The sequence below is a fragment of the Diadema antillarum genome, unplaced genomic scaffold, assembly GCF_040938485.1.
Source record: "Diadema antillarum isolate AM-2024a unplaced genomic scaffold, OU_Dant_1.0 seq00000002_RagTag, whole genome shotgun sequence".
Taxonomy (NCBI): domain Eukaryota; kingdom Metazoa; phylum Echinodermata; class Echinoidea; order Diadematoida; family Diadematidae; genus Diadema; species Diadema antillarum.
The window spans coordinates 1,090,166-1,106,017 of record NW_027271124.1 but is presented as its reverse complement, the minus strand read 5'-3'; the positions used below and the strand labels follow the sequence as shown (position 1 = coordinate 1,106,017).

Here is a 15,852-nt window from a genome sequence, read left to right as displayed (position 1 = left end):
ATATATATATACATATATATATATATATATATATGATTATATATATATATATATATATATATATATATTATACGAGACACTTGTGCATGCCTCACCGACCAGCCAAAATCCTTTTGTTTGACTGTATTCATACACAGATAGCTTTGACGCTTCTGCTGCTGTACATTCAACTCAGGGAGGCGGCATTCGTTGGAGCTTCGATATTTATTTTTGTGATTCCAAGTCAAATAATCATCGCCAAGACCTACAACAAGTACATGAAGTCTGTCATGGTACGTAGGTATATGCGACTACAACGGGTGAACCTTGATATCAGAAAAAAAAAGAAGAAACCACATACATTGATGTTGTAGTCACAGCATTAACAGTTTCATGTACTTCGAAGCTACAAGCAAATGAAAAAAAGAAAATAAGTATGGGTAAGAAATGTTTAAACGAAAGAATAAACGCAGTTGCGACAGCTCGTTTAAAATTTTTATAAGTTATCCTGGTAATACAACATTTATGACATGTATTTTACATTTTCAAAAAAAAGTACTTTGCTCTGTAGACACTATAACATCGTCTACCATCTTTCACTTGTTTGAGAAGGTAATCGTACAGATTTTCCGTTAGCAAAAGGAAGCACATAGAGTTACCTCTATCTCAAGATATATCTTCATTTTCTTTCACATCCTATACGACAAGTGATTCAATTACTTACCTTGATAGATATCCAAGCAAAACTGGTCTAAATCATCGACCCTAACACTGGATTTGCCACTTTCTGATGTACAAACCAAAGCAAGGGTAACTTCTAACTTTGGGGCGCTGTGGCATAGTGGATATAAAGACTCCCTACTCCCAATCTGAGGATCCGAGTTGGAAATGCGCCCAGTGTTTACGTCATTGGACAAGATGTCTTACCCACCATGTCCCTCTCGACCCAGGTGTACAAATGGATACCTGGCAACGCTAGGGTAACAATATGGCAGGGCCCTCTTGTAGAGCAGTGGCAACAGTGAAGAGACTACCCTGAGCAAATAAGACATTATTATTATTATTATTATTATTATTATTATTATTATTATCATTATTATCATTATTATTATTATTATTATTATTATTATTATTATTATCATTGTTATTAATATTATTGTTATTATTATTATTATCATTATTATCATTATCATTATTCCCCAACCAAAGTCCAAGTACAGCGGTGTATGACAAACAAAACAAACAACGTTTAGGTTTGTTACGACGACTCGTTCAAATCTCTCTCTTCCCTGAAGATGAATGCTGACCATCGGTTGAAGACGTCTAATGAAATGCTGCAAGGTATGAAGGTCCTGAAATTGTACGGATGGGAAAGAATCTTCAGCGACTTCATCAAGACCATTCGAGTCAAGGAGCTCAGCCATCTAACCTGGGTCTACTTCGTCGCTGCCGTTAACTGTGAGCGAGTTAAGAGTCCGTAAAACTAGAGTGAAAGTCAGAGAGGAACAGTATATCGTATTGCCCCCCCCCCATTACAACGGGACCCTCCGCATGATAACTTTTTACCATTTCATTGTATAAAACTTTAACTTATTACCCACATCTTACGTCAAACCCCATCCGATTTGCTTCAGTGGTCAAAGAGAAATGAGTTTTGTTGAGCATGCCAGGAATCCCTTCCCTCCAAATTCTGTCCACTGTGTTCACACATCAATACGCAGCATCCAAGTACTAAACTTAGTCAGAATCAGACCCATTTTATGCTTTACAACGATCTTCATTTTTCTGTGACCACTTAACCAAACTGAATGGGGTTTTCTGCAAAATATAGCTAAGATGTTATGATTTAAGACCCTGAAGTAGCATTTAGACAGTTTAATCATATTGGAAGTTATTGATGTGAAAATTCGATTGCATTTTTTTTTCGGGGGGGGGGGTACGTGCTGTAGTATAACCGTCAGATTACTTTTCCAAATTCAAAGGTCACAAAGTTCTGTCCACACAGTCATAAACGGGCGACATCTGTATTGCGCTGCGTACTCGGCAGGCAGAATGTAGAAATCGCGAAGCTGCATTTCAATCATGTTTCTTTAATCAATATTTCGTTATCAGAATAGGATTTTCTTCATAAGGAGTGAGATCTGGAGCCCTGACCTCCGTATCTCCTGTAGATATAAACATAGATCAAGAACCTACAACCTCATCTCTAAGATGGATATTTCATATGTCAGCATTTTTCTGTTTTTTTCTCACTACACAGTCGTCGTGAACTCAGGAACACCAATCGTTGCCAACTTGCTGGTAAGTGAAACCCAACAAGGATCACAAGCGAAAATGAAGTAGATGTAGATTCGTGAATTAACTATCTACTTAATTACCTACCCCGTGTTCTTGGTGACTTGACTCATATATAGGCTTATGTTGTACTGTAAAGTGTAGCCTTTTCAGATCGTGTTTCGCCTATATCATGATTAGATATAATAGTAAAACAATGTGGTCGATCTCTCTGGCTGCTACCTGCGGGCGAGAAACCGTTCGTCTTTGCAATGTATACCACTTCGCAAGTTCAGGTGTTGCCCGTATAATGTTGGTGATAATGATATATATAGTATGTGTTTTAGTATAAGCTTGATGCTACTGGAAGGCTCTTGGGAATTTTGCTTAAAGCGCCCATTGTACCCAATAGATTTGCCTTTGAGCTTTATCTGGTTAAAGTATCTCACAGACTGTCACAATTGAAACGCAAACTACTTGTTCGATTACTAGAGTATGTGGAGTCGAAGAAAGTTCCAACTGTTTCGTCGATTGTCACCCAAAATACAGGCCTTCTCGACTTACACTGCGATCACCGGCGAAGTTCTCTCCCCCGACGTCGCCTTCACCGCGCTCGCGCTCCTCAACGCCCTCACCGACCCCATGTTCATTCTCCCTTTCGTCATCAACCTCTTCGTCAACGCCCACGTCAGCACCAAGAGGCTTAGCTTCTTCCTCAGCGGTCCGGAGATTGAGAGCAAAGATGACGACGAGGAGAATGTGTCTAACGGCGTCAATGGTGTTGATAAGGTATGGTTGAAATGTGATTGACCGATGGAAACAGCGGGCATACAAAGTAAATGAAACACACACACACACACACACACACACACACACACACACATATATACATATATATATATATATATATATATATATATATATATATATACATATCCAAACTTGTTGATATTTCACGTATTGGTTCCAAGAAGAAATGACGAAACAAACCGGTAATGCATTTTGGCCAAAAAAGCATGAGTTTATTCGAGTCGAATAAACTCATACTTTTTTCATATATATATATATATATATATATATATATATAATGTAATAATAGAATAATGTATAATACATACTGTATGTGCATACGATAGTTCGACACTACATGACCTTATAACATGAAAGAACCCACAATCAGCCATTGAGAGATAATGTTGGTGGAGTTTACAAATGCAATGTATCTTCAGCGGAGTCGACATGTTTAACAGCAATAATGTGTGCTGTGTGTGTGTTTGTGTGTGTGTGTGCGCGCGCGCGCGCGTGTGTGTGTGTGTGACTGTGTGTGTGTGTGAAACACTCCTGTAGACGTTTTCTGTATGTTCATCGTACATTCTATAAAGCTACATATTCACTATTTTCATAGGATGATGTTCTTAGACGGCGAAAAGAGTTCACGAAGAGTCGTTCTCCTCGAAACACGGATGATGAGATTCCGATGAGCAAATCACCACTCGTCCGCAGCTACGAAGAGGGGGGCTCGTACGGGTCGACATCGAAACATCGAGCCGGTGACTTCATTCCACGCAACGTTGCCATACGAGTAAGTGAAAATGTTTGCATGATTAACGTACAGGCCTGTATAAGAATAATGGCAACGATCTTATTTTGCCCTATGCTGCCTCTTTAGCGTTAACCCTGATATTCCATATGGGCTTACCATTATCATCACCCTATCAATTTGCTGACCCCAGCGTATTATAGAGATGGACAAACTGTTTTGACAGTTCAATTTAATCCTTGCTCATGATTTTGTTCAATCCTTATTCAATATACCACAATACTCTTACTGCATGTACTGTACCAATTTAGTCGACGAAAATGATTGCAATTACCAAGAATTTTCATGTATGTACATTGCCCAGGGAATGGGAAAAATAGCAACACTTTTTTTAAACACAGAATCTCAGTATTAACAGTTGTAGTCAAAATTATTAACACCGAAATAAACTTGAGTGTTTACTTCTGCTATTTTGTTTCTCTAATGAATCACATACCCTAGTTTTATGAAAACATCTAATGCTCTATTGTGATCACAATACACTATGAGCCTAATGTAAGCTAAATCAAAATATTTGTCTTCATTACTATAATAATAGTAATTGTGATTTTCAAGCATTTCGGACCTGTCGGATGATTCTATAACTACAGTATACTTATGAACATAATGTGTATAAACGTATATGTACTCATGTATGCATGAATGCTCATGTAATATACATTCATTTATTCTTGTATTCACAATGGACGCAGATTGTTTATGATTGATTGACTGAATAGAGCATTATCATATTATGAAACAAGAAGAGGAACTCACTAATATTTTCATTTGTGACATTACCTCTCGTGTAACTTGTTAGGTTCAAGACGGTAATTTTACCTGGGATCCGAAATCTACGTCACCAGTCCTCAGTGATATCAACGTAGACATTCCATCTGGTAGGACCTGTGCAATATACAATGATATACCCCTAGAATATGGGGTGGGTGAATGTGGCAAATCCATGTATGGCGGAGCCTTTTGGGTTACATCTATTTTTTTTTTATTGACGAAATTAGGCTGCTTTGACTTTATCATGATACATATTCATAAAATCAAGGGACTTTAATGTTATGAACTGCAACAATTCATGAAAATGTTCACTTCGTTTTTTCCCCTTGCCTATCATTCAAAATTGTTCGTTGATAATGATTATGAGTAACTCTTAGAAGTCATGCTTTCACATGCTTCTGTAAACACATACAAATTATCATATCATGATATCCGTTGCAAATGATTGACAAATTTCCCTACATCGACGTAAACAAGCATTTAATTGATCAGTGTTTTAGTAGTAGCCATAATAAAAAATCATGTGCGTACGTACACGAGCAGTATTCGAACCTACGACCTCGTGATCTCCGGACAGGCTTCATCTCCACTAGACCACCGAGCTTTCGCCCGACAGCAAGTGTTGGTTCTAATTTACAGAGCATGCAGCGGGTACTGCGTAATTATTGCCGTACAAGTTGCCCTACATCGACGTAAACAAGTCAATTAGTTGCAATGAAAACATCTCGACTGAAAAATTTCATGAATTTGAATAATGTCCGTTATTCTCGATCTCGATCGAAACTTCATACATTAATAAGGGAGAGGCGACGCCATCCATCAAGTACAAGGAAATGTTACCTTGGGTAACATTTCGGTTTTAGCTTGCATATATCTCGGGGTTTTTTCAGCATTGTCAATATTACTATGATAATAATAATAATAATAATAATAATAATAATAATAATAACAAATTCTTATATAGCGCATTTCAGACTTGAAAAGAATTTCAATGCGCTTTACAAACAAACAAATTATACCATAATACAAAATATAACAAAAAATTATAATTTTCCAAACACAATATATTACTCTACAATAACTATTTCTTAAACGTAGATAAAAGGTCAGAGTTGCCAGTACTATTGAGATATCTACATTAATGACTTCAAATTTAACAATCAGAGGCTACTTTGCATAAATAAGTTTTGAGTTTTTGTTTGAAATTGTCTATTGGCATCTGACTTCTCAGTGGGTCTGGCAGAGAATTCCATAAAGTAGGTGCAGCAAAAGAAAAAAAAAAACTCTCCCCATAAGACTTTGATGTTGTTATTGTTATCACTATATGATAACAGTCATTATGATTACCAGTATACTGACTTCTTCGTCTTCTTTATATTCTTACTGTCCCTATCATTATTTTAATGATATCAACTGTTATCACTTGGGACTCGTCCTATGTGCTTTGCGTGCAGGCAAGCTCACTGTTGTTGTTGGGACAGTAGGGAGTGGCAAGTCGTCCCTTCTCCAGGCCATCATGGGTGAGATGACGACTATCCGAGGACGCGTTGTCCTCAGGTAAGCGTGTTTTAACACTTCACGATACACCACAGCAGATCAAGATAATATTATGTTTAAAGGTCCTGTTTACCATTGGGAGCAGTGATTTAAAAATTGTTCGAGATATCACATTCGATACATGTGTATAGGTCAGTTGTATCACAAAGTATTATACCATATAAAAACTTCGCAATAAAGCCTTAGAAGATGTACAGAGATATCACTCCTTTTCACAATAAACCATAACTGTAGATGGTCTAGTCTAGAAACATTATTTTTACAACTGTTGTTCTTATTTTGTAAAGTTAACTATAACAGATTGATTATACTGATTCAATGTCTTACATAGGTTGTTTCTATCCCTAACTCACAATATTTTAGAACTATTTTGAAGCACTAAAGCTGGGTTTTTGTTTCATCTGCAAATGGTAAATAATGCCTTTAACTCTCATATTCAACGAATGTATTCTTACCTAGGCATGGTAGATGTGTTTCGCTAGTACACTTTATGAAAATAACATGGTATATTAACTCAAGTTTGACCTGATTCCAAGTCAGGCCATGGGAAGTAGCCTGTCAATGTGAAATATGACATATCAATATTTTCGTTGCCATTATCTAATAAGTATGAAATGTTGACGTCTATTTCGCGATTACCTTATAAAGTCATTGTATACGTCACGGGAACCCATTTCGCTCGATTTCTGTTTTGCATAGATGGTTACAATCTGTGAAGAACTCGTTTTCTAGATGTTAGAATACTTAAAATCTTTACAAAGATAACATTCGACCAATGTCAGATAATTCGAAGTCGTTCTTTTTTTTTTTGACGAGGTTCTGGGGTGTAGTTTCACTTGAGATTTGTTTAATTTGTTCAACTTTGTCTTCTCTCTCCTTTTCAGGAAGGGCGCTGCGATTGCCTATGGGCCGCAAAAGGCTTGGCTCATGAATGCGTCGTTGAAAGACAACATCATCTTTGGGACGGACTTTGACGCAACAAAGTATTTGAAAATACCACTACCAAATATTTTGAATTGTTACTAGATTACGCCATTTTTTATTATAAATCTATTCATCTATTTGTTCAGGTATTTATTGTTCTTTCTGATAAGTATTTACATATCTATTTGTTCATCTATCATTGACAAGCACGTTCAATTCATGACGTTCTTTTTCGATCACTGGTTCAGTGATAAAACATTCAATTCCTAGGTGCTTTAAACCAGAATGTAATTACAATTCATATACTCCTGTCATGCCTGTAGCGAAATAAAAGTTTGTATTAGCTTGGAGTTCTAAAGAAAATGAGTTTACCCTCAACGTCTAGTCTAGCTTTGTACAACCGTATGAAACGGGTGATGTTTAACCACTACTCCTTTATACAGCTTCTTCGCAGTTTCTAGACAAGATACTTACCCTTTTACGAACTAAATATAGAAATGAATAGCTGAAAGAAAATCGTCTTTTATCAAGTATGATTACAATGATTAAGCCATTTCGTATTTTGACGTGTACATGTATGCAATTATAGTCTTCATGCTCATTCTTTCGTTTGGTCTTTGTTCATCTTTGTTCCTTGTTTGTAACTGTCTATGCCTCAAAAATGCACTTGAAGTCAGAGATAAAAAAAAATCAAAACATCGAAATATTGTTACTGAAACAAGAACTGAAATTAAGATGGGATTTTCCCCATTTTTGAACACAGGTACAGCAAGGTCATTAACGCATGCGCACTTGCACCTGACATTGCGATGCTCCCCGGGGGAGATCACACAGAGATAGGCGAGAAAGGCATCAACCTGAGCGGAGGACAGAAGCAGCGTGTCAGCGTGGCTAGGACCATGTACTCAAAGAGTGACATCGTCATTCTGGTACGTAAAAAAAAGAGATAAAAGTCTTCCCTTATACCACATCCCCTGTTTGGACTTTAGCCACGCGTGTGACGCAAGAATCAAAGTCATATACAGGCAATTTCTATATCCTACGACCGAATTAAGCCACGGAAAAATTCATCAAACTATTCATCGACTAATCAAATAACACAGTATTTCATTATTGCTTAGTTTTCTCGTGAGCTAAAGCATTCCTGTGATGAAATGAAATGACCATCTCATCTGATTTGCATTTGTGGTTGCCATACACCAATTTCATTCTTTTATGAAAACATCTGACAGTTTCATTTGACATAACTTTTTTTTTTTTAATATCAGGTGATAATAAAAATCCCTTAAAAATGCTTGCTCTCTTTGTTTAATTCTATCTAGCGACCTTATTTGTAGAGTTATACGAAATGGGTACCTGTCGTAAAGAAAATAGGTGCTGCCCTACTTAAATTAAAACCATTATTGTTGTAACAAAACTTTCCACAAGAATGAAGCAATTAAAATTAACAACGCACAATGCAAAATAAGGAAGATGAACCGGATGCAATGCAAAATAATACCCAAATACCAATGTAGAGAACTTGGATACTTCAGCATGTATCATGTATAGGTCAGTGGAAAAGCATGGAACGAGGGAGATACAAAATAGATGCAAAGATCTGGTTTGTTTTCGTTCATCTTTTCTCACTTTGTTTTTTTAAGTCGTGACGCTCGCCTTTGGACGTTTACCTTGACGTTAATTCAAAGACTTTTCTTTTATTGCTGTTCTAGGACGACCCTCTGTCGGCACTTGATATGCATGTCGGTGCGCATCTCTTCGAGAATGGTATTCTGAAAATCCTGAAGAAGCAGAAGAGGACCATCATTCTCGTCACTCACCAGCTGCAATATCTACCAGAAGCTGACAAGGCTAGTTGATGCATTTCTTTAATCATGTTATTTGTAGTTTCATTTGCATGCCTGTCGGAACATCAAAATCAATCGCTGTATGGTATATTATCATGATTTATGTGATATGACATGATAATAATTATGATATGATGTGATGTGATATGATATGATATAATATATGATGTAATGTGATATGATATATGATGTAATATGATATGATATGATATGATATGATACGAAACGATATATAGAATGATACGAAATGATGTGATACAATCTATGATATAAGATATACAGTAATGATGCGATGTAATGTAGTGTCATGTTATATAACATCATTTTACGTATTGACAATTTCGAATCACTTCGAATCAATTAATCATTGATAATTCATCTGTTGTAAGCCAGATCATCGTGATGAAAGATGGGAAAATACTGCTCCAGGGTGATCCAGATGACATAGCAGCGGCCGATCCCTCGCTCTGCGCCGATTGGCAAAAGGCGATAAAAGTCATGACCGAATCAGAGGCTGAGTTGTCGGGGGCCGAATCGGAGGCTGTGCTGGAGGAGAGACGATCTCTCAAGAAGCAGATATCTCGCCTCGAGTTATCTATGTCCAAGTCGTCGAAGGCAACACCTAACGATTCGGGTATCTATCCTGTGACATTAACACAGCCTGTAGAGGGGTTTTATTTATCATTTATTTATTCATATTTCTATCTATTTACCTATTCATTTGATCTATCATTTCTGTTATTATTATTATTATATTATCATATCATTATCATTATTATCAGTATTATTATTATTATTATTATTATTATTATTATTATTATTGCTATCAATATTATCGCTGTTATATTATTACTTTCATCAACAAAATCATTATTGATAGAATTGGTGTTATGTATACGACGCAGTAAAAGAATGTGTGGTAATCGAATATCGGTTGGACTGTACTACTCCATTTTAGTGGAATGAGCGTTTTGTTTTGTTTTTCTCAAACGTTTTCTGAAATAAGATCGAACAAAACGATCATGATTTGTCCTTTGCCTTTGTCGACTGTGACAGGATCAACAAACGTGGTACTAAGTGATTAAGCATATTTGCACCTGTATTACACGCAATCTTAGTCCAGCGGATATAGAAAAAATCATGCACTTTATGGTAAAAGCACCATACTTCGTACACATGTACATGATGCCAATACAAGTCATTTCTGATATGGAAGCCACTCTGATTCTGCCTGTGGCGGCCGTGGCGGCCATTTTTCAAAATGGCCGCCATGTGATATAGCAATGCTGTGTATTTTGGAAACTATAAGTCCGATTGTCGTGATTCTTGTACCAAAGTATAGGTTTTGAGGGTCAAGGATTCCAACAAAATAATTTTTGAGAGGATAAAACCATGGCAACCTACTTATTGGCGGCCATTTTGAAAAAAAATATGGCCACCATGCTAGATATAACATATCCTTAAAACGTATGGACAAAGGGTCATGACTCTGGTACCAACTTATATGTTTTGGGGGTCAAGGATTCTGATAAATTCAACTGTAAGTGAATATGAATCGTTTCATCCTACGTTTTGGCGGCCATTTTAATAAATATGGCTGTCATACAACAGATAATGAATATTGCATATCTTCGAACTCAAAAGATATATAATCATGATTCAAGTGTAAAAGTATAGTTTTTGGGTGAAGGTTTTCAATATAATGATGTTTTAGCAAAGTGAATAGGTTCATCACATCCTTTGTTTTGACGGCCATTTAATAAATAGCGTACGAGTGTTATGAAAGCGGGATGCCCATTGTGGATTGATTCTGGTGTAAACGTTTGTTTTAGGGGTCAACAATTACTTGTTCACTCATTTTAAGTATTCTAATGTGGAACATCTGGGCATATTTAACTTTGTAAGCATTTTGGAAAATATGCTCAACTTCCTTTATAGGATTTCTGTGTGTACAGTGTATGTGAAAAACATGATCTTCACAATTTCATGTCTGAAGTACATTTTAATCAAGATTATACATTTTCTAGAAATATAGACTCTCGCTTTCTCTGGTCCCTGGACTATGGAATGAAAATCATAGTTTCCAACCAATATGGTATATCTGTTTTCTTTGGAAACATGACACTAAGTGTGAGAAAACTTCTAAAACTTCTTGGGTCACTTACATCAAATGTAAACACACTACATGTATGTCTATAAAATCCATGATTGACCAGGCTGTTCTGATACTTATAACTACACTGAATCTCATACATCAAACGATAAAGTAAATAGTGGCAGTGGGCAGGTCCTTCTGGTCCTGTACGGGTAGAGAGACGTCCCCGCCCTCCACGAGTCTCCCGCTGCCTTGCGGGCAGTTTTTTGGTTAATCAAAGGCTAGGGAGTAAACCTTATCCAAATCCGGAGCGGAACCCCTAAGGCGGTTAGGTGTTGTAGTTCATCATCTCTCCGGCAAATATAATAGGTATTATACAATACATCTTTATAGGTTTACATCTAATTGTCATTTGCAGCTCCACATGAGTCTACCAGCAAAATATAAACTACACTTTACAAGAAAAATTATGCTAATTTATGAATTTAATGAAAACCTCAAAGAAATACACATTTTTAGGTTCATAATTATTGGAAGATAAAACTGCAGAATAAAATATTCAGTAAATCGATCTTACTTACCGGCACCAGTAGAAATACTGAAGAAGTTCTCTAAAGCGCACCTGCATCTATATATGCATTCACGTTCATCACCGCTCATCAATGGATGATCAGGAACAATAATTGTTTTGGATTGTCAGAGCTAATTCGATTCCTTCATATGATTTCTTATAATGTTGTGTAACTGTTTTGACAAGGGTCATACTATGAAATAATGATCAAGAACTGAAAAAAAAAAACCTTTAGAAATCAGTAGGTCTTATAAGACTTCAATTATCATGTCTTTGTGGCTGGAAACTATGACAGTACACTAATTGTACTCTCCTGTCTATGCATCCAAAATTGGGGGGAAAGTCTTCTATTCCATTCTCACCATTTTATTCTGCCTTTGATATTCAACATAATTATCTTTAGTATTCTAGGTATGCAACAATTGTACTTATGTGATGTTCAATACCTACTTGAATAGTGAATGTGATAGAGGTATGGTCAATCAACAACAATCAATGAACAATAAAGAACTAAACGCCGCAACAACATAGGAGGTTCATTTACCAATAATAGGTGAACGATTCTTGTCAATGGGACAATACATATGGCAAGTGAGGGTGTATATATAATCATAGGCGCCGGAAGTGGGGGGGGGGGGGGGGGGGCAGGGGGGGGGGGCGGCCGGCGGCCACCCCCCCCCCCCCCCCCAATCCAAAAAGTGGGGGGGCAAAACGCATTTTTGCCCCCCCCCCCCCAAAAAAAAAATAATAAAAATAAATAAATAAACAAAGAAAATAAAATAAATATGTATATATATGAATAAAAGGGAAAAAATATGGCTACAAACGGCAGCTTTTGGACTGTAAAATGTCAAAATTTTCAAGCTCGCTCGCTTCGCTCGCTCGCATCCAGCAGTTGAGCCCGGTGCGCCTCCCCCTTAATTTCTAAAGCGAAAAACATAGCTACGACGGCAGTTGTTGGACTCTAGAATGTCAAAAATTTCAAGCTCGCTCGCATTGAATCGTTATGCCATTCTCCTAATGTTGCTGACAGTAATTGCCAGTAGTTGCGCCCGATGCCCTACCCCTTAATTTCCAAAGCGAAAGATAAAATATAGCTACAAACGGGAGTTTTGGGACTGTAAAATGTCAGAATTTCAAGCTCGCTCGCTTCGCTCGCTCGCATTGAATCGTTATGCCACTCTCCTAACGTTGCTGCCAGTAATTGCCAGCAGTTGCGCCCGATGCCCCCCTTAATTTCCAACGCGAAAGGTATAGTTACAAACGGGAGTTTTTGGACTGTAACATGTCAAAATTTTCAAGCTCGCTCGCTTCGCTCGCTCGCATTGAATCGTTATGCCACTCTCCTAACGTTGCTGCCAGTAATTGCCAGCAGTTGCGCCCGATGCCCCCCTTAATTTCCAAAGCGAAGATATAGCTACAAACGGAGTTTTTGGACTGTAACATGTCAAAATTTTCAAGCTCGTTCGCTTCGCTCGCTCGCATTGAATCGTTATGCCACTCTCCTAACGTTACCTGCCAGTAATTGCCAGCAGTTGCGCCCGATGCCCCCCCAGCTACAAACCCCTTTTTTGGACTGTAGAATGTCAAAATTTTCAAGCTTGCTCGCTTCGCTCGCTCGCATTGAATCGTTATGCCATTCTCCTAATGTTGCTGCCAATAATTGCCAGCAGTTGAACCCGATGCGCTCCCATTTATTTCCAAAACGAAATATATAGCTACAAAACTCCAGTTTTGGAACTGCAGAATATCAAAATTTTCAAGCTCGCTCGCTTCGCTCGCTCGCATTTTATTGTTATGCCATTCACCTTATGTTGCTGACAGTATAATTTGTCGATCGTTTCACACCGTCATTCCAGAATCCATGTAAGGAAAATTTACAATGTTCCTCAATGACTGCGTTGTTGAATGTATCACATTCCGCAATGTATTGTAGTCCCATTATTGCTCACGCACACACGCACAAGCATACAGCCCGTCGAAATTACTTTATGGTTCCCCCTATGTTTCGACCCACCGTACGCCACTTTACATATATATATATATATATATATATATATAATAGATGTGTGTGCGTGTGCGTGTGTGTGTGTGTGTATGTGTATATTGTGTAACATAATATGCATGGTCTAATCTTGAGCCCCCTCCAATGTTTGCCCCCCCAATCCAAAACTGCTTCCGGCGCGCCTGTATATAATATATACACTACAGGTTGGCCCCTCAGAAAATGGAAACGAATATTTTTTCAAAACCAAAACGAAATTGTCCAATTTGGTTGAGTACTTTTCTTTCTAGACATGTTTTTGTTAATCATTAATTTCTTACTTTATTTTATCAAAGCTCAGCAACGGAGACTACTCAACAATTGAAGGTCTATTTTCGACAATAATCCTATTCAAGCATTCCACATTGTGATGTGCGGCCTCGATTCTTTGTTAGTCTCCCAAGGCAGTGGCTTTTGTTCGATGCTGAAATTTGTTGAATTGAGCTAAGAAATTTACGCTCGATCCGTCTTTACAAAAACATCTGCAGAATGAAAACTACTCAACCAAATCGAGGGATTTTGGTGTCATTCTTCTTCTAGATAAATTCTCTACAACTCTATGTCATTCATTTTGGCATCAAAGTAATGCAAATGTGCAGATATATGCGAAAACTCGCGTTTCCGTTAATTCTAGGCCACACTGTATATAATATGTGTGTGTGTGTGTGTGTGTGTGTGCATACTCTATGTAGTGCAGCAGTCATATTTATCAAAATGGACATGAAAACGAAATGTGTTAGTTCTATTTATCAACAAATGCTTGTTTAAAATCATTGACCCCAATTAGTTTCAAAGACGTACAGTAAAGTATATATTGCGGTGGCCATGTTTTAAAATGGCAGCCAAAACATAGGATGCAATGGTTGTATACACGAAAAGATGTATCCATTTAAATAAATGAATCTCAAAAACATATTTTTGTTCCAGAATCATGAAGATGCATCCATTGGTTTTAAAGATATATGAATAGAATGTAGAGCGGCAGCCATGTTTAACTGGAGGGAGGCCATATTTATTAAATGGCCGCCAAAACAAAGGATGTGATGAACCTATTCACTTTGCTAAAACATCATTATATTGAAAACCTTCACCCAAAAACTATACTTTTACACTTGAATCGGGATTATATATCTTTTGAGTTCGAAGATATACAATATTCATTATCTGTTGTATGGCAGCCATATTTATTAAAATGGCCGCCAAAACGTAGGATGAAACGATTCATATTCACTTACAGTTGAATTTATCAGAATCCTTGACCCCAAAAACATATAAGTTGGTACCAGAGTCATGACCCTTTGTCCATACATTTTAAGGATATGTTATATCTAGCATGGTGGCCATATTTTTTCAAAATGGCCACCAATAAGTAGGTTGCCATGGTTTTATCCTCTCAAAAATTATTCTATTGGAATCCTTGACCCTCAAAACCCATACTTTGGTACAAGAATCACGACAATCGGACTTATAGTTTCCAAAATACACAGCATTGCTATATCACATGGCGGCCATTTTGAAAAATGGCCGCCACGGCCGCCACAGGCAGAATCAGAGTGGCTTCCATATCAGAAATGACTTGTATTGGCATCATGTACATGTGTACCAAGTATGGTGCTTTTACCATAATGTGCATGATTCACCCTATATGTGGTCTATATCCGCTAGACTATCTTCTCAGAAATTGGAGTTACTACGAACCACATCTGACATTGTTCAGTTTTTTCGTCCTATAAAGAAACGGAGAAAGGTCGACTAATCGTGACGGAAGATCGAGAGAGGGGATCAGTCTCATACAAGGTCTACCTAGCCTACTGCAAAGCCATGAATTACTGCGTCGCCATCCTCATGATTCTCACAGTGCTCATGAGGGCGGCATTGCAAGTTGGAACCAATTTCTGGCTGGCTGAGTGGTCTGAAATCGGCGTGGGTTTGAATAAAACACAGGTTCGTGTAACCTCATTCAATACAGTGAAGGCGATATACTCCATTTGCCTTACCACGCTATATTGCTGATAGTTTGTCACTTACAAGATTATTGTTTCTTTTTTGTTGTCCATACCTGAAAATTTCTCCTTGTATAAAAGCAACTGCAACAAATTGACAAACGAATTATTGATGTCATTTTTGTTCGATTAAATAACTATCACCTTGATTATTTATAGGGTCATCTACAGATGATCATACATAGTT

At 37.4% G+C, this 15,852-nt stretch overlaps 1 protein-coding gene across 1 annotated transcript in view; it reads left to right on the top strand.

Moving 5' to 3' along the window:
• The window catches only part of LOC139724881 (ATP-binding cassette sub-family C member 9-like), a 38,876-nt gene that overhangs the window by 13,077 nt on the left and 9,947 nt on the right, over window positions 1-15,852 (top strand). The window contains exons 6-17 of the mRNA XM_071636003.1: window positions 138-272; window positions 1,275-1,437; window positions 2,240-2,280; window positions 2,803-3,042; window positions 3,659-3,835; window positions 4,653-4,731; window positions 6,079-6,181; window positions 7,066-7,164; window positions 7,869-8,034; window positions 8,818-8,955; window positions 9,346-9,586; window positions 15,398-15,606. Coding sequence (XP_071492104.1) covers window positions 138-272; window positions 1,275-1,437; window positions 2,240-2,280; window positions 2,803-3,042; window positions 3,659-3,835; window positions 4,653-4,731; window positions 6,079-6,181; window positions 7,066-7,164; window positions 7,869-8,034; window positions 8,818-8,955; window positions 9,346-9,586; window positions 15,398-15,606 — 1,791 coding nt within the window. The remainder of the gene's footprint in view (window positions 1-137; window positions 273-1,274; window positions 1,438-2,239; window positions 2,281-2,802; window positions 3,043-3,658; window positions 3,836-4,652; window positions 4,732-6,078; window positions 6,182-7,065; window positions 7,165-7,868; window positions 8,035-8,817; window positions 8,956-9,345; window positions 9,587-15,397; window positions 15,607-15,852) is intronic.